The sequence below is a fragment of the Nyctereutes procyonoides genome, unplaced genomic scaffold, assembly GCF_905146905.1.
Source record: "Nyctereutes procyonoides isolate TBG_1078 unplaced genomic scaffold, NYPRO_anot_genome, whole genome shotgun sequence".
NCBI classification, from domain to species: domain Eukaryota; kingdom Metazoa; phylum Chordata; class Mammalia; order Carnivora; family Canidae; genus Nyctereutes; species Nyctereutes procyonoides.
This window is the reverse complement of record NW_026575140.1, coordinates 16145328-16165481: the sequence shown is the minus strand read 5'-3', so window position 1 is coordinate 16165481 and position 20154 is coordinate 16145328. Positions and strand designations below refer to the sequence as shown.

Sequence of the window (20154 nt, the reverse complement as noted above, 5' to 3'; positions counted from 1 at the left end):
TAATTCAGAGCCAATAATATTTGCACAGGCCTCTGAAATTCGTGTAGGTCCCTGACAAGCTCCCGCATCTTAATAAGCCACGTGCCTACTGTGCCTCACCAGCAAACCAGCCCCATTCCCTGGCGCCAAAAGATACAGAGGAGAAGTGATGGAGGTCATAGAAATGCAATGAAACATCTGGAAACAAAATGCAGGGCTCTTGACCAAAACAAACATACTAAACTGTCCTCCTACTTCTCTCTTCAAGAGGGCCCCCGTATCCTTCTTCTGTGCACACAGCCAAGAAAAGAAAAAAAAAAAAAAAAAAGCCTTAGACACCCCCTCTGTGCCAGCTGAATGCCTGCAGGTCAAGGATAAGAGTTCACACTCTAAGAGCCTTTGGATGGCTTCAGGAGTAAGGCCTCGCTAGATCTCAACCCTTAGGACCAACAAAAACACTGAACACCATTCTCAAGAGCCACAAATGCTTGTGAGGATAAGTTTGTACTTTCAATACTCCAGAAATCCGGAAGCAGAAACGAAAGGGGAGAGAGGTACACACTTTGAATATCCTTCATTTACAGATTCGCTGGGCTTGGTATTTTTATGACTATTTATGTTGTGTGTGCTTTATTCCTATTTAACACAGTTTATGAAATACGTATTTATGTTACTCTATTTTATCATACAATATTATTTATGAAACATTTATTTAACGTATTTTGTATTTTATCACCTTACATTTTAACTGGTTAATGAAAGAGACTTTTCAGTCCACCTGCATTACCCCATTCATGTTTCCCAGCTCTTCTGCAGCCCATTTGCCACCACTTGGATGGTTTTGAGAAGTGGGGAGCTCTATTCATTTCGTCAGGTCACGGGCAGATAGACAAAAACAAAAACAGTCTTCACATTAGTCCCGCACAAAAATGATCATTGGACATAATTAAGCAGCGATGTGCACTGCCGTGGACATTTAAAGACAATCCTTCCAATTGTCTTTTCTCCTCAACAAGCCCTGCTCACTCAAGTGTTCAGGTACTCAGTTACATTCAAGGCAGACTAATTCACTTATCCTCAACAAGTGGGCTATTGATTTTTGCCTCTTTTCAGAACAGCTTAGGGCTTTCTGAACGACAATAGCGTCCCCTATTTAAAAAAAAAAAAAAAATCCTGCCATTCTGGGGAAATGCCCTTTCACTCCGCATGGCCAGCCACACTGCATGTTGGCCTGGAACTGTTCCCATATTCACCTCAGAGTCACTAATTCTCATCGCCCCCTTTCACCTTGCTCCAGCAGAACCTGGCACATTTCTTGCCTTTTCAAGCAGGGAGGTCAACAGGATCTGCTTTTGTTCAGTATGGGCTCCTATGATGGGCACAAGAAATTCCCCGACGAGTGGGGGAAAGGCATCAGCACCCTTTATTTTCTGTCTGTCTTTTGTGGTGATCGACTTGCGAAAACCACATAGCCTCACATTCAAGTTTTCCAAAAGGCAAAAAAGTGTAAGTCCCAAGCAACTCTCTCATGTGGACTTTCATATTTATGGTGAATACCATCCTTTACACAAAAGTAAAGCAATACAACAAAACAAAACAAAAAGATAGAATTTGACACAAAACTTTAAATGCACCAAACTCTTAAATCAAAGTACTGAATTTAAAAAAGAGGGGACTACAATGAAAGTCAATTTTGGTTGAAAAGAATGATCTGTTTTTAATGCTAATTATGTTACATTTGAATAACAGCCCAGCAGTAAATTGTGACTTCCTTAAGGAAGGCATGATGATGAGTAGTGAACTATTACTTTGATAGCCATAAATTCTAAATGTAAAGTGAACAATGTCCTTAGTTTGTTTTTCTTTTCTTTTCTTTTTTTTTTTTTTTTGGTGTGGGGGCGTGTATTTATTTATTTATTATTTTTTTAAAGATTTTATTTATTCATTTATGAGAGACACACAGAGAGAGGCAGAGACACAGGCAGAGGAAGAAGCAGGTTCCCCAAAGGGAGCCCGCAGGACTCTATCCCAGGACTCTGAGATCATGACGTGAGCCAAAGGCATAGGCTCAACTACTGAGCCACCCAGGTGCCCCAAGGGGGTAGGGTTTCATACCCCTCCAAATAGACTGTGTCTTCCAACTAGGATACATTTGGATAATAGACATCGGAGTAGCTACAGTAAGAGGAAATAAAGCCGCCCATCCAATTCAGATGCTGAATTTATTAGACATGTTCCTATTTCAGCTACATCCTCCACTCAGAAGCATCTGAACTTGCATGTGAGTTAGGGGATCAAATATGGGTGCTGGAAAAAGAGAAACACACACACTCTACCAGAAGGAGCGTTCAATTTAACCACTGAGTGCCTCAACCTTGTTCCATCAGGACCTCTTCCTGTCTCTTTGATGGAAGAGCAAAGAGAGCTGCTTATTTGCATCAGCTGTAAACACTCATGAATGCTGCAAAGGACTGTGACTCCAAGCACAAGTGGCTGGAGTTGTAATTCTGGATAGTGCTGAGTCTTTAAATAATGAAACTTAAAATCTGGGGTTCTTAATGAGGTTGCTCTAAAAATGGGCATTGGGCAATTTGGAAACTCCGGGCACAGTTTTGAGTCATCGGTTAGCACAATGGTTAATAGAAAACTGGCTATCTCTTTTTTGCAAGGGCCAAGGGAAAGGGGCGCGGCGGGGGGAGGAGGGGGCTGTCTGGAATGGTCTTGCCTCCCCTTGCTGAGAATGGAAAAGCGAGGACTCCTTTGGCAAGAGCTCTGCCTTTGTGTTCTGCACCTGGAGAATTTTTTTTTTTCTTCTTCAGGCTAAGAAGTCAAATCACCAAGTATTGATTACTTACAGCCTGTCTGAGTACGGCACACCTTGATGGAGACAGTAGGAAGCAAGAGTCTGGAGAGACAGGGCTAACATTTACAGAAATAGTTGGGGGGAACAAGGGAGTATCAAGTGTCATCAAGTGGCAAGCTTAGAGGATACAGATACATCAGACACTCCCAGACTTTTAGAGTTAAGTTCTAGCAAGATTAAAGAGGAAAAAAAGAAAAAAGAAAAAAGAAAAAAGGGGACTGCTAACAGAAACTTCTCAATTTTTCATTTTGCCAGCTAAAGACTTTAAAAAGAAAACAAAGAGAAAGACCATTTTCAAAAAGGAAAAAAGAAAAAAAAAAGGAAGGAAAAAGTAACTACCATTTTCTGTCATCTGTTTTTAAAGGAAAAGACATTTAACATTAAAAAAAAAGTGGGTGAAAGATACAATTCTAAAATAAATGACAGTTTAAAAAACAGATATGACGGGCTTAATGAGAAATTCACTACTTTGTCTATATTTTTCTCCCTTTCAAACAGCCTGGGGAGAATTTTCTCACAGATGGGCTTTAGGGATCTTGACAGATGACGATTGTCTTCGGCTCATCCTTGTACCGTATCTCGGCACCATCTTGGCACACACAATCTCCATGAATATTTGCTGAATAAATGAGGGGCCATATTTATAAATGAACATCTGCTGAGGAAAGCATTCATGTGTGCGGGGAGTTGGGGATAAAAGGACAGGATGGCGGACCACGACATGCGTCGGCGTGGCGGAGAAAATAAGGAAGGGCATCCCCAGGAGATACAACGTCTGGAGTACATGGGAAGCAAATATGTTGGGCCCATCCAAATGCAGAAGAGCTCCTCAAGAGTGGTTAGCATCTTCCAAATGCAGGTTCTGATTTTTGAGGTTGTCCACTGAGATTCAACTAGGAAGAGAGTGGTCACTCGGTATCTCTATCCCAACCCCATTGGGTCCAAGCAGTGAAGCAACAAAGTGGTGTTAAGAGAAAATATTCATAGGACAACTGGGTGGTTCAGCAGTTGAGTGTCTGCTTTAGGTTCAGGGCATGATCCCAGGGTCCCAGGATCGAGTCCCACATCGGGCTCCCTGCAAAGAGCCTGCTTCTCCCTCTGCCAGTGTCTCTGTCTCTCTCTCTCTGTGTCTCTCTGAATAAATAAATATAATCTTTAAAAAGAGAGAGAGAAAATATTCATGACACTCTTTAAAAACGGTAAGGCAAACGTAGTTCACGGGGATGACCTCAACTGGTATGTGGACTGCTGCAATGGGGTTTGTAGCAGGAAAGAGACCTTAGACTCAACTCCAAACACAGTAAGGCAAAGCAAGGATTTTGCAGCTCAGGAGCAGGGTGGGGAGAGTCAAAGGAACATCACTAAGAGGGTAAGGCAGTTCTTGCTAACTGATCTCATGGGATTCTCGCTGGAGGCAGGGCAGGCTGATGAGATAGTGCTTGGAGGACAATGGGCAATGAGGAGGATGATCAGATACTAAGGATGGGGGATTCTTGCTAAAACTGGGCCATGCCAAGAAAGTACACAGAAGCCCAGAAGTCAAGGCCTAGTTGGGAAGAAGATTCCAAGGAGCCTGACTGAGACTTGGTCAAGGAGACGCTCTTTGTCAGTGATCTCTTTGAACTCCATCTGAGAAGTTCTGCTTGATTTTTAATGTATATGATTTCCTGTGTGCACTCTCTGGGCACTAGTTCCTGCCCATCAGAGTGGGATCTCTTGTGATGCAGGTTAGGCTAGGAAGAAGGTAGGCCTCGGGGATCAGAGATGCCTGAGCAGTGACTTAAACTCTGAGCTTCAGATGCCTCATCTGCGTGACACTGATAATATGGCTTGGAGAAGATGATGGTCATCAAACACATAGCATGAAGCCTGGCCCTGGAGGGGGACTTGATGTATAGCAACTGAAAAAGGAAAAAGAAAAAATCTCACTGCATTTATTGCTCCAACTCAACCCTGTTCACCGTCTCCAAAAATGTGCTGTAGACTGGAGAGACAAAGAGAATTAAGTCTTGATGAATTCAAGAACACAGGGAGGTTCTAATCATGGAGATGGGGGAGGAATGAAGATGAATCCCAGAGTGACAAGTGAAGAGACCAGGCTGCAGAGATTCAGGCACCAGGATTAACACCCAGCACACTATGGACTGGTGTGTGTGTGTGTGTGTGTGTGTGTGTGTGTGTGTGTGTGTGTGTGTCGGGGGGTTGCTCAGTGACTCTTAACCTCAGTCTTCACATCTGTGAAACGGGGGTAACAACAGTATCTACTCCTAATGGGCTTAAGTGAGTATCCTACAAGAGAAACCATGTAAACCACTTCTCATAGTGCCTGGAAAAAGAAAAACCTATGCTTTGTCATTACTGTCACTATCACTATCATGACGATTATCAGAACAGAATTCTGCTTGAAAAATGTGGCAGGAAGATATCATTTTATCTTCCGCGTGCAAGAGACTGATGCCATTACTGCGATGCCTTCCGCTGTGTAACCAATAAGATCTATCCAGAAGGTAACTTGAGAGTAAAATATGAATGGGAAAATACTAAGGAAACAGGTAACTCCCACAGTCCTCTGCACTCTGACAAAAGAGTGATTCTGTTAGTGTGATTAGTTCAAAACAGTGTATTAAGCCCAATGGAATCATTTTAAAATAAGACTCTAATTTCGGAAACCTAAGGAAGCCTGAATTTTAATAAGATATTTCATTGTATCCCAAATACAAAACCATTGTTTGCCTGACTCTATAATTTATTGTTAGACAGACACTGGGCTATTACTATAGCAAAATGAAACACGCAATGATTCCACTAATAAAACAATTGGATCATAAGGCAAAGCACAGCTCGGTGGTTTGCACAGAGCGGAATACCCCTGGGTAGAGATCTGCATAGTCTAATATTCCCAGTTGAAATTTCACCTTTCTCTACTCTTCCACGGAGAAAATCATTGAAATAGCCTGCTAACAATACCATTACTGTCTCCCTAACTTAATCCTTTGTTCCTTCCAAAGAAAAGACCGCTGCTGATTATGAATATTCCACTCCACAATTTCCATCAATTAATATACTACCGTGTTCTTATTATGGTATTAATAGCTTCTTGATTTACATTAGAAAGTATATATTTTACACCACAGGTAAAACCATTTCTTCCCCTTTAGCGGAAAGTGCTTATATAAAAAGAACTTACAATTTGGAAAACGGATGCGGGGGGCATGGAAAATTGCTGAGAAAGAATACATTCTATTATTGCTCCTGGGTGTTCTCCTCTCTGCCGGGGAACTCCTATCCCCTGGTCCAGGAGGGCAGGACAGCTGAGCTGGTGTTGCTCCCTGGGGTCTGCTTCCATCTGCCCATGGAATCCAGAGTTTATAACCTTTCACAAAAACCCAAAGAGTCAACGAGGGGCCCAGGCTCTTCTGGGTGAATAAAATGAAATCAGGTGGCAAAGAAGAAGAAAGGGATCTTGGTGATACAGAAAGAGTTCCGTTTAAGAGAGAGGGCAACTTGGACCGGTCTCTCCATCCTTGCTGTGTAGGGAACCACCTGACCCTGGCTGTCCCATCCCTGGAGCTCTAGGTGCCTTACGTGTAAAAGCAGGGTTTTCATGTCCACTTCCCAGATACTCCGTGGAAACCCAGTGAGGGCGTGTGTGCACAATGCTTCTCATGGTGGTGGATGGGTGCGAAAGGCTCTGGAAGAAAGGGTAGTGCTTTGCCTTCTTCCCAAGTGTGTCTAAATGTGTGTCCTCCTTCCCACAGATGTCCCTGCAAAGACTGAGATGGCCATGGGGGTTGGCTTGCAGGCTCCTCCCAGCCCCCTTGGGGAGAAGCTTCTAGACCCAAGTCATCCCTATGATGATCTCTGAATCCATTCTAGACCTCTGGTTTAGAGAGCCAAACACTATCAAGATGACTGTTCAGAAGAGTTGAGTTCTAGAACTCTCTCAGTGACCTGAGTTCAGAGTTCATGTTTTTAATGCCCCATTGTCCTGTTGTAATTTTAGGGTGTTTTCATCAGCCACAGAGGTTTACTAATGAATCTGGAAAACTCTAATGAGAGAGCTGCCACTGGCTACTTCACCCCCTGGACTATAGCACCACAAAACAAGGAGGTTGGCACCAATGGTGAGTCACACGGGCATCCTGCACCCAGTTTCCATTCCTCAGGCACAGAGGATTAACCTGTGTGTGGAGGGTTAAAGACAAAAGTGAACTGGCTGCCGACAATGAAAAATGGAGAAACTCCATGTAAACACCCTGAGTCCCTGCTTCTTTTTAAAAATCACCTTAGCAAGAAAGGGCTAAAGATAGTTACTCTTATATTAGAGCCTCCACTTGGCCCACTTCTCTTAGCCACAGGAACCTACAGGGCACCCGCACAGCACCTCTGGGTCCTAACACACTATGGTTTGGCCACTGTCACATAGAGGGCAGTTATCCTCGTCTAAGACAGACCCAGCCCCAGAGCATGTCTGCAAGATCTAGAGAGTGGGTCACCTTATAAAGATTCTCTTCAGCATCCCTGGGTCATACGGGGCTCCACTTCTGCTCCCCCCATGGCCTGCACATTCCACTTTGCAAACCTAAGGTGTCCGGGGACGCGCCCTTGCACACCTAATTCTTCAGGTGCTGCTCAGAGACTGGGGAGTATACGATGATTGACAGGGTTGGATTTTGCTGTATTTCTCATAAAACTGTGTCAGTAACGATTAAATGGCAAGGACTCAAAAAGAGATGGATGTACTCCCCCCCCCCCCCGCCCCCGATGCCGTGTCTACACACAACCAGAGCTGTCCGTGGGGCCAGCTTAGTCAAAAACACCAGTCACAGGGGCTCTGTGATTGAAGTGACAGGCTGATTCCCCAGCCATGGAAGGCAGCCTTGGGCTATGGCTGGGGGCAGGGCAGCTGGCCCTTTGGTTTCCTGCCCGTTTAAAGCACTTTGCAGAGTCTCCTGCTCAAGGTAGAGATTCAGTTCAATGTCTGTGGATTGATTGATTAATTTAAAGCCCCTGAGAGATCCCGTAGGTTCACAGATAAAGCTAGATGAGCTGAGAATTTTCCTGTCTTCCTCAAAAGGAAAATGTTCAAGAAGCAGCCTCCTAATTGGAGATGATTTACATTTCTATCTTGATGTCAGAACCAGAGGAGTGGACGAGAGCCTCCACCAGCAACCACTAGAGTCCAGCCCCAGCAGCTATAGGGCCCAGGTTCTTGCTTGACACATTCGAGACATGGACCTGCTTCCGGAGCCACAAAGTGGGGTGTGGTTTATATGTAGGGGGCTAACCAAGTCTTGGCCTCGATGCTGACTCTGTCTGAGCAAGTCACTGAAACTTCCTGTGCCCCGTTATCCCCACTGAGAAACGGGGACTTGAGTGAGCTACTAATGTCAAGGGCTAAGTACAACGTCCGGCGCAGAACAAATGCTTGCTCAAAGGTACCTTTATCAAGGAGGTAACTGTGACCACATCAGTTATGAGCTCACCAAACACAGAAGCTGAGACTCCAGGGGCCGCTCAAACTCAGATGAGAGTGCCCCCAGTACCCTTTCAGGGTGCTTCACAGCCACTTGGATGTTCACACCTTTCGCATTTTAGTGGACCGGCACCCCACATCATCTGGCATGGTCATTCCGGAGGGAGATTCCCCTCCAAAACGTGTGCTGCCAATCGCCACAAAACAAACCAAATCAGGAGACACTGTGGGGTCTCAGACATTCTCTACTCAAGAGTTGGCCTGGTTAAGGCACCCATGGGTCCTCAAAGTCTCTCCCCTCAAAGTCTCTCCAGTGTGAGAGATCTCTGGCTATTTACTGAATTGTATCAAAGCCAAATGAACCAAAATGCACAGGGTTTGGGGAGGGACAGGGGGTGGGATGTCAAGTTAATAACACTTTATAAATTCAATTTGCATTCTTCTCTCGATTTTAAGCCAATCTACTGAGCTTTCCAAAATAAGCAGTCATTTGAAATCCTCCCACGTGATAGACGGGCTTACACATTTTAAAACACCGTCCCTTTAACAAACCAAACGGCACAATGTGGTTTTAACTGGTTCTAGAATATTCTGATAGTGAAATATTTTCTGTTTCTGGGCCAGAACTGGTCATTTCTTCTTCAGAATATGATGTTTGAAAATCAGTTCCTCCTATTATAGATTTCTCCCTCAGCTTGTAGAAAATCCATGATTCCCTAAACATTGGTCTTTGAAAGCACATTGACTAAAATCTTCATGCTTAATTCATGAAGCGCAGTCTGGAGATTAGTGGAGCTGGACATAGACCAGGAATACTTTATCATATTCTAATAAGCAGAGGCTGAAAATTGCATTTCTAAAGCTACAGTATTAAAGGGCATACCGCAAAACATGACCCAAACATAACTCAGTAGTTTTACAGTGTCTGAAAAGGCTTTGATATGATAAAGTATGCTGACGAGAGGAATAAACACAGCTAGAAATTTCTGAATTTAAAAAGGTAAGGGGGGGGGGCTCGGCAAACATTCACTATATTCATGGAAAAATGTATATTATAAACTCATATACTGTGATTCCTATTAAACACGTATTGACTATTGAGTCATGCTATGGAAGATCACTAGAGCACCACAATTTAGGGGTTTGGAAGGCACAAAAGCATGAGAAATGAAAGAAAATAAATAAAGCAAGCCTAATGAGGTTAATTTAAAGGTTTCCAGGAAAATCTAAGTGCTGGCTTTTCAACCTTTCTTAAAACAGGGCACCAGTGCTGTTTCTGAAAGCAGAAAGAAGCAAATGCTTAAGGCGGGGGTGGGGATGGCGCAACTGCTTCATGGTAAATCAGGGACACTGCTCTGAAAACGGTGCAGGATAAAAGCCCTCCCTCACGCAGGCAAAACTTGTCTGCAAAATGACGGCAATGTGTACAAAGCAAGCATAGAATCCAAAGTATAAGCAGTAGTGCACGCGGCACCGAGTACAGTGCCTGGCACACGGCAGGCATCTGTTTAATCGACTGGTTAGTTGATGCGCAAGCGAGAAGGAAAGCTATGGAAACAGGCCCCACGCGAGCCACAGGAACTCAAGGAGACCGCTGGATCTACTCTACCGAGTGCTCGCTGAGCTGTTTTCTCTTTATAAAAAAGTCAGGCACTGATTTTAATCAGACACAGCACTAGGTCAGGAGCAGTTTTCACAAAGTAGCTTCCAGACTTGAAGCACCTGGACCCACTGGCAGCTCTGGAATTTCTATGCGGGAGAAGGTAGAGGCCAGCAGTCAGACTGGAAGTAAAGGGAGGTGGTTAGCATAGCTGACGTGTGGGTATTACTTAAATTGCATGCTTATTAGGAAAAACTTGGCAGGGGTGCTTTGGAGATTTGGCCGATGTGGGGTGTGTGATCCCCACCCCTCAAAGTCAGCCCTCATTGCTGCTGAGATCAGAGCGGAAAGATCAGAGTGGCCGACACCCTGCTGGTTTTTATGATTTTCTTTTAACGGGTGGGCATTCACCATGCTTAATGAAGCAGGGCTCATCCTCTCACTTTCTACCAGGTTCTGTTTACCTTCCAACCACATCTTTTCACTGTCCTCCAGTGGCACAGAGCATGCTTCCCCCCTGACGGGCCCTGACGCCAATCACACGCTAGCAGTTCTGCTGGTCTGGCCCTCATCCTCTTCAGCTGGCCGGCCCTGCTCACCCTTCATGTCCCTCTCGGCTTTATTCTTGGAAGCCACCTTAGCACCCCCGATGTCCCTGCCCTGGGCTGGACTAGCTAGTCCTGCTGTTTGTTTACACAAGGCCTCCCCATCTTCCTCACCATAAGCCCAATGACACTGTAATTACTGCACACCTCCCCTAGCAGAGCATCAACTCTTGAAGGGCCAGCATCTTGGGGCACCTGGGTGGCTCAGGGGTTGAGTGTCTGCCTTTGGCTTGGGGCATGATTTGGGGGATCCTGGGATCGAGTCCTGTATCAGGCTCTCCGTGAGGAGTCTGCTACCTCTGCCTATGGCTCTGCCTCTTTCTCGCTGTGTCTCTCATGAATAAATAAATTTTTTTTAATTTTTATTTACTTATGATAGTCACAGAGAGAGAGAGAGAGAGAGAGAGGCAGAGACACAGGCAGAGGGAGAAGCAGGCTCCATGCACCGGGAGCCCGACGTGGGATTCGATCCCGGGTCTCCAGGATCGCGCCCTAGGCCAAAGGCAGGCGCCAAACTGCTGCGCCACCCAGGGATCCCAATAAATAAAATTTTTAAAAAGGGCCAGCATTTTGACAGGCACCCCACTGCATTCCCAGGCCTAGTACAGAACCTGGAAAGGTAGGATCTCCAAATATATTGACCACATGAGACGAATGAACAAATGATGGTGGTGAGTCCCAAATACCCAACTCTAAAGGGACACTCCAGGGCAGCCCCGGTGGCTCGGCGGTTTGGCGCCGCCTTCGGTCCAGGGCGTGATCCTGGAGACCGGGGATCGAGTCCCGCGTCGGGCTCCCTGCATGGAGCCTGCTTCTCCCTCTGCCTGTGTCTCTGCCTCTCTCTCTGTGTGTCTCTCATGAATAAATAAATAAAACATTTAAAAAAAATAAAGGGACACTCCAAACATCACCTTTTATTTCACTTTCAAATTAAAAAATAATAATAAAGCCTATTGTGTCTAGTACATGTGTATGTCAGGTATCATTATAGAAAATTGAAGATGAAAAATGACCAGAAAGAAGAAAGAATGAAAAACTAACCAAATCACCACCATTTTGTCTTTTTCTCACCTTGAGTATATTTTACCCCCATGGAACACGAAGGTTCTTTCCTACAGAAACCAGCTATGATGAGCCATTCCAACGCCTTTCTGAATACAGTTCACACATCAAGGCATCCTCACTGTGACTAAGAGGCAGGCAGCCCGGCCTGCTCGATCTTGAGTACATCATTTACCCCTGATAGGTAATGGGGCCAGGGGACAGAGCCCAAGGACCACCGTGGAGAGATGAAGCATTGCACAAAACCACTGGCAATGAGTACGGGTGTTTGTTGCAAAGACATGGCATGGCCTTGAGCAACACGTGGTCCCAAGCAAAACTGCACGTCATGCGCTGGAGGGAGATGGAAGCCATGCAGCTGCCAGCTGTGGGGATGAAAAGAAAGAGAGGACTCTCAGATGTGAGCCAGGAGCAACAGATCATCGTCCCAGTTTCGGGAAAGAAGAAAGGAAGCATTTCTAATTGCTGTTGTCCTTGTGGCTTACCTTGTCCCACCACTACTGGACCTTCTGCTGGGAGTAAGATGCCTAATTCCAAATCTATGTCTTCAGCAGCTGCTGCAATGAAGTATGGCTCTGCCCATCCTCAGTGGCTGCTGTTGCAAGGTCTGCTGCAATGTCTTCTCCTGTAACTACCACTGTTGCAGCAGGCCAGTGTGCACCACTGCCTCTAGCCAGCCCCCCCCCCCACCCCGAATCCCCCCAACAGAGTGCTCTTCCCCCAAACAACTCTGGTTCCCTGGGCCAGCTCTCCTTTCCAGGGAGCAAGAATGAAACTTCCAAGGGTTAGGATGGGGTTATTGCAAGAGGAAACAACTACTTCCCTGAGAGACCAGCCCTCCTTGTTCCCTTAATTATAATTCTTTACTTGCAGTATGCGTCAGCTACTATTTAAATAAACAATGAGGGGTTTCAAACAGAGAAACTAGGAAAATGAAATTGCTTTAATTTACATCCCAAGGGGCTGAAGCTGTAGAGTTTCCTGAATGCCAAATAAATAAATAAAAACTTAAGTAAGTGTCAAGTTGGAAGTGGCCTATGAGTTATAAAATGAGACCAAGGAGCCAGGTGTGGCCCAGGACAACTTACTGGGTGGTAAGCTCCATGTGTGATGGCCCAGGTTCCTTTCTGTACTCTATGGAATACAGAATTGCGCCAGGAATATCATCCCCTTCTGGAAGGGAGGTGGGAATGCCATGGTTTATATGATCTGAAAACGATGAGTCCTGGCAAACCCACGAGTGAGACTGTCCTTACAGGTTTTGGACTGTGGCAGGGTGGGCAGGGTAAGCTGTGTTCCGGCAGGCACAAACAAGCCAAAAATCAACAAGACAATGTCGGGGTCCATCTTTAGCCCTCTCTGTCAAGAGTCTGGGAACATGAAGAGAGGTCAGATCTTGACTTGGGTTCTGCTGCTACAGAAGATGGTTGAAAATAGGAGTCCAGGGAAATCTCAGGGATTGACTTTACAGTGCTGCATGGGGTGTTATGACTTGATGTCTGCATATATGCACATGGGTTTGCTTCCTATATGGGGTTAAAAAGGCCCAAAGGATTCCAGGAGATGATGCTGAGGACAGGTTAAAGGATAGGCATTAATAAGGCAGGGGAAAGGGAAGTTGGGAAGAGGCTTTATAATGCCCTTGTGCTGGGGACTTGCTAAACGTCTTTTTATCGCTGCTGTTGTTGTTGTTGCTGCTGTTGTTGTTGCAATAGGCAGCTTCCTGGGAAGATGCTGCCAAGTAGGGCCACTGGGTTTGCTGTGTGGGGTCAGGGCATGCAAATAACTTCCTTGCCAGTCCTAAGTGGAAAAGTCCATGGAAGGCCTTGGGAGTGTGCTGGTTTTGTGTATGCTCAGTCCTTGATCGGGTATGGTGGCTGGGAGAGGGCACCTGTGATTGGTCAGATCCAGGTCACGTGCCCATCCTTGCAGTTGGGGGTCATAGTGGCTATTTTGAGATCAACAGTCCCATCTCCACCAGAAGAGTGAGCTAGGTACTTCCCAAAGGAAAATGGGGCACTGTGATTAGTTCAAATGCGATGGGGAAAAAAATACTGGGCAGACACAACAATAAAAACTCAGGCTAATGCCCTGTGATCTTTGAAAGAATGGGGATACAGTAGGAGGGAGAAGGTAGGATGGGGCCGTGTTCCATAATGCCTCAGTCCACTTGGGCTGCTGTAACAGAGCACCATAGCCTCAGTGGCTGATAAACAACCGAAATAAATATATTTGATCTCACAGTTCTGGAGGTGAGCCAGGTTCACACTTGCTGGTTTTTGCTGTGACTTCACAGGATGGAAGGTGCGAGGGAGTTCCATGGGGTATCTTTCATAAGAGAAAGCTGCACCCTCACAATCTAACCACCAGGCAATGGCCCTACCTCCTAGTAACATCGCACTGGGGATTGGGTGTCAACCTATGGATTTTAGGTGGGCACCAACATTCATCTACAGCACTGGTGTGGTGGAAGCTGCCGGTGCATCCCAAGTATTTATTTTCCCTTCTGCGTTGGCTCCAGAGCTTCTCCATTTCCTCAGGCACACTGGAGCCAGGAGTAAAGGCTGCATTTCCTATGCTCCCTTGCAGCTGTCTGTTTAGCAGAGTGACTAAATCATGAGAAGCAAGCAGAAGTTTCTGGTGGGGCTCTTTGAGGGCTCCTTGAAAGGGAAGAAGTCTCCATTCCACCTTTTCTCCATCGTGTTGCCTGGTCATTCTGGACCAGGGGGTCATAGTGAAGACGGAGGCAGCAGTGTTACAAAGCCAAGAGGAGGAGACTGGTTCCCCAGTGATATTGTGGAGTTGCCACACCCATGTTGGAGTATTCATTTCTGGTTTTCTTTTTGTGTGTGTGTGTGTGTATGTGTGTGTGAACACATGGTAGGCATTTATTAAAATGTAGTAACAAGCAGATTTCATATTTTATCTCATAAAGTCTCCTAGTGGCATCATCCCCCTTCTGGAGATGGAGAAATTGAGCCTGAAACTTGTCAAGGACCACATGAAGAGTCAGCAGAAGAGAAGACCAGCTTCAAGTTCCATCCATTTGACTCCAAAGCTCATGCAGCTGTCCATTCCTCAGAATCCTCACCTCTGAAATCTTTGACAGTAATATTTATCCCTTGATAGCATTATAAAATAAGAGTACCTGCAAAGCATTTAGGACACTGCCTGGGACCTAATAAACACTTAAAAATAATAATGGCTAATATTTGAGTATTTACCGCTTTGTGGGGTGAGTATAATTATCGTTCCCACTTTGCATATGTGAAAAATGAGCCACCAAAGTGGTTGGAAAACTTGCTTAAGATCATGAAGTAAGAAAGTGGATGAGCCTGGATTCAAATCTAAGCAATATGACTCCAGAACCCATATTCTTAAGCACAGCGTTATGCTACTGCTTTGTGCTAGCTACGGTGATTATTTGTGCCACAAATGTTCATCCCCAAAGATGAAATAGGACTACAGAAGTATGGGATCTCCTCGTTTACCATCCCTGCATCCTCTCTGACCACTTATAATGTGCATCAATCCTTGAACTTCCCCATAGAAAAATTCTAAGTTTATAAGGGGCCAATGTGCTTACTAACTATCCTATCCCTGCATTGCATAGTGCATGGGTTTAATTATAGGCTCATGGTTTAGGAAGAGGACTTTTCTTTCAAAGTATTAATCTCCTGAGAAAGCAAAGGAGAAACATGATAAAACTATATCTGGAAATAAAAAAAACAGGGAGACAAAAAGAGGGAAACAATGCAGAACAGAACCTTCTGAGGATGGGGGAGGGACAGAATTAAAGTACACTTTTTGTTCCTTTACAATCTTTCTGGTTTTCTTTTGTGTGAAAGAATTTACCACCCTGGTTGGGTCCTTGTTACCAGCAGCCAAATGCAGTTCCTAACTCACACGGCTGGGCTCCAGTCCAGGCCTGTCAGGATTCTCCAGGCCTGGCTTCTCGGCTCTAGCTGGCGGCCAAGAAGAGCTCCACTGTTGCTTCTTCATCCTTCCTGCATTAACCACCAGAGTCTCTGAGAATCCGGGGGCTACAGCAACAATGCCCTGTCCTCACTATGGAAACACTGCCATTTACAGCATTTATAATCTGCCTGCATGCCTATATCCTTACGGCTCTCATTTAACTAACAAACTCTCAAGAAACTGCAATTAGCGCGGTATCATTAAGTGACTGCTTTATTGTGCATTTGATATCATGCAATCCTTCCCCAAATACCGCAGCTCTCCATGCAACATATATGTTTTCTATTTGGCGAATTAGAACCTGACCTCCAGATACGGTCAAAAAAAGAAAAAAGAGGAACAAAAATAATACGTCTATTTTGCAAGAAGCTTCCATGTCTTCCAGACCTCTTCACATACCGTGGTGTGCTTTATGTTCACATATGTACATCATATATTGTAATACGAAATGGATATTGACTGTAGCTGAGGTGAATATCCACATGTATTGACCTCAGAGGTAAATATTGACTGAGACAAAGGTAAAATCGATGCTTACCTTGAGGGATAATAAATCTGGATATCTATTGAAATAAGAAGTCAATAGGCACATTGTTACAAACACTCGTGGTTATAGTCGCTTGAGCACATTTGTACAGTGAGTGGTCTCTGATTGTTTTCTAGAAAACCAGGGGCAGTGGCAGAAGTTCACAGAGGCTGTACTGACTGACTTTTCACCAACTAGCATCTGCGAGGTAAATAACCCCACCTGGCCTGGCAAAGGAAGGGGTCTGGCCTCCATCTTCAAGAAAGAAGTTACTGAATTAGGCATTGATATTGGTAACTTCAGTTGTGTTTTCTCCATAGCAGAAAAGACTGCCATGGTTATCTGCATTTTATAGCTTGGTAAACTGAGGCTCAAAGAACTAAAGAAACTCATCTGAGATCACAAAGATGATAAACGGTGGAACCCTGAAATCAAATCCCAATGACCTTGTGTTGAGTCGTTATTTTTCTAGCACATCACAGTCTCTTGATAACAACTACGGGATGAGGACTCGAGATGGAAGAGATACATGACAGAGAAGGGTGAATGCAAAAGACTGGAGGGGGTGACAAAAGGTCTCTTTCCTGCAGATGGGCCTTATAACTTCTCTGCAACAGCGGCCAAGACATCTCTAAGAGCCCAATTCCCATTACTGCTGTCAAACATCATCACTATTACAGCTACGTTTTGGCGAACTGTGCCCCTGCGCCAGATACTGTGTGAAGTATCTGATCTTGATGAACTCTCATATCCCTCTACGGTCATGTCGCAGATACTCGGTTATGTATCCCCCATGTCCCCTTGATGACCAAGCCCCCTCCACCACGTGACTGCAACTGGGCTATGAATCTTCAGTGGCTTAGGCTCCCAATCAGGGTCGTTCCAAAGGCTCCACTAGTGACTCTCCATATATAGGAGTTTTATACAATTTGGGCCAATGAGGTGTCAGCAAAAGTCTCTTGAGGGGCTCGGGGGCAAAGTTCCTGTTTCTGAGAGACATAGGAGGTATCTTTGTCCTCCAGCAGTATGCTCTCTGGTTATGTCTGGAATTGCTGAAGCCATATTGAAAATGTGAGGGAGACTCTAACAGGGAAAAGCTGATAAAGAATTTCAGGGAGGGACACCTGGGTGGCTCAGCGGTTGAGTGTCTGCCTTCAGCTCAGGGCATGATACCTGCGTCTAGGATAGGGTCCCACAATGGGCTCTTTGTGGGGAGCCTACTTCTCCCTTTGCCTTTGTGGTCTCTGCATCTCTCTTTGTGTCTCTCATGAATAAATAAATAAAATCTTAAAAAAAATAATCTGAGGGAAGTAGAGCCAAATCGTGGCATGTCACACTGTGACTGCCCTGCTTCTGGACTTTAGATTAGGTGGGGTAGCTATTGAAATCACTGCAAGTTGAGTTTCCCACTATATGCAGCCCTAAGCACCTCAGTTGATACAAGTAGGTGTCATCTTATCCTCCTTTTATACAGAGAACCTTGGGCTTAGGAATGTTAAGTATTATATGTGGCAATTAAGACTGTCTAAGCCAGTCTTGAGTTCTTAACTGCTCCTCTGCAACCCAGGCATGGCTCCCCTTTGAGGCTTACACCATAATCTACCGGAAATCAGATCTGCAATGAAACCCACTAGAACTGGCATCAATCCCCTTGCCACTCCTTTAAGTATGCACCATATGAGATGAAACTCTCAATGCTTAAATAAATTGCAAGACAATTTTCTCTGCCCTAACATATAAATTGCAGGTCAACTTGGTCATTTTTCCTCAACACCTACCTAGTATTGCAATTTATCACATGGCTTCTGCTCAGCCAATACACTGTGTGCTTTCCAATGTTCCTTGTCCAACCTATTCTTTGCCCTCATCCCTCCCTCCTCTTCAAATAAGAAAATCCCATTTATACTTTAGTGAGCAGCAAAAATAGTAGTAGACCTAGACTGTTTCCTCCACCCTCTTGACCATTACCACCATACTGGATCTGTCTTCCATACCAGTAAAACATCTCGATGGACCTTTTATAAGAGGATTCAACACACTGGATTCCTTCATAGCTCTCAATTTAATGTCTAGTGTCTACTGGGCATTGCTAGCTTTTTCTATAAGCATTTTTCTCTAAAAAGGCAAGTATTATATTTCATCTTAATTCTGTAATCCTGGGTCCTATCACAGTACCTGACACACAGAAAAAGCACAGAATTCACCTATAATCAGACTTCAGGTAGTAAGAGAGGTCATGTATAGTGAAACCTTAGAAAATTCCAGCAAATACCAACTTCCTATGGGACGACTTCTTACTCTAGAGTTTTCTATCTTTTCTCACCTTCCAGCTAAGAAACAACACTGTGATTAATGCCCATATTTCTTATTCTACTAAAGAAGAAAAATAAAACAAGCCAGCAGACAGGTTATGAAACAGTTAAACCAGGGGAAGCCAAAAGAAAGTGAAGAGTCACACACTCTAAGTTCCATTTTTACCCTTACAGGTCTGTATTTTTATAGGAAATCAGGGCACTTTATCATCCAATTATTGGTTATCTTTATGCTGTACAAACCCGTGCTAAGCAGCTGCCTCTCTGCTTGTAGCTTCTTTGCAGTGTTCAGGGGCCTTAGTTGGGAGGGAGTACGGGAGGAACCACAGAATCCAATCCATTGAGGGGCCCAACAGAGCAAAAAAGGCAAAAAGGCAAAAAGGCAAAAAAAAAAAAAAAAAAAAAGGAGAGAGTTTGTCCTCTCTTATTGAGCCGGAACACCCGTCTTCTCCTGTCCTCAGACATCAGAGCTCCTCATCCTCATGTCTCTAGCTTCAGACTTACCCCATCATCCCTCCTGGTTCTCAAGCCTCTGGACTCAGACCAAAGACTGAATCATATCAGTTTCTCCTGTTTCTTCAGCTTGCAGAGGGCAGACAATGGGGCTTTTCAGCCTCCATAACTGCAGGTGTCAATCCCTGTTCTATTTATCTATCATCTATCTATCCACCTATCTATATCTTATTGATTGTTTCTTTGGAGAACCCTAATACCACTGACTGGGTCGAGGAAATAAATATCTCAATATGGTGGCAATGGTCCCAGACACAGGCACTGATAAGTGGCTACTAAACAGTGCAGATGGGAAACAGAGAGACTAGTCATGTCTTCCTGAGAAGGCCAAGGTTCTCCTCATCCTTCTCCTCTACCACCATTATCACCATTACTAACACTGCCAGGAAACCTGTGTTTCCCTGCAAGGACCATTCCAGACTTTTCTCTATGCCCAGCATCCTGTCTGGTACATAGTAGGTGCTCAATCAGTTGATGTTAAATGAATAGCAAAAAGCATTAAGTGGTACCCAGGACACCTCAGCAGGAATGAACAATGGACAGCGGCTCAGCAGGCAGACTGACCTCAACCTTCTCTGTACCTCCACATCCTCATCTAGAAAAAAATGAACTAACTGATGCTGCAACTGGCTTTGTATATTTCAAGATTCTAGTGATGAGAATCTCTCTCCTGCTCATGACCTGCTTCAAGCAAGTTGTGAGGCCATTTCCCAAATCAGTTTCAGAGTGTACGAAAGGATGGATTTTGCTGCTGGGCACAAATTTCCTGAGAGCAAGGCTCGTTTGGATACAGAGTAGCCCCATCCCATCCTCTAGGATGTCAACTAAGCATTTTACCAATGGCAGCCTCAGGAAATCAGGCAGTTAATTTAATGCAATGGCCCGAATCTTCATGATCTGCACCTAAAAACTATGTCAGGTCTCCCTCTGGCCAAATGCCACAACCTGCTTGAGTCTGGGCCTACTGTCACCTGAACAGTATTTAAAGGCTTCAGCAGGAGCAATTGAGCCACCAGGGAAATCTTCACCACTTACCTCACCGATATAGGCCCTCCCTGCACCTGTGCCAGGCTACCAGCAGCAAAGGAGAAGTGCAATTGTGGCCACATGGTGTGGACACGCAATGCTGAATGTAACTGCGGGTCATATTAGTATTTTATCTAATTACAACTACAAGAGAAGAGGTGAAGTCCCTTGTCAGCACCGATCCTTTCTAAGATTGAGGCCCGCTTGATTTACA

At 44.8% G+C, this 20154-nt stretch overlaps 1 protein-coding gene across 6 annotated transcripts in view; it reads right to left on the bottom strand.

Moving 5' to 3' along the window:
* Nucleotides 1-20154, bottom strand: part of WWOX (WW domain containing oxidoreductase) — a 941967-nt gene that overhangs the window by 516213 nt on the left and 405600 nt on the right. The window contains exon 9 of one of the 6 annotated variants that reach the window (XM_055305714.1): nt 11713-11950. The exons of the other annotated variants lie outside the window; for them this stretch is intronic. Coding sequence (XP_055161689.1) covers nt 11912-11950 — 39 coding nt within the window. The 3' untranslated portion in view covers nt 11713-11911. Of the gene's footprint in view, nt 1-11712; nt 11951-20154 lie in introns of those variants that run through there. 6 annotated transcript variants of the gene reach the window in all.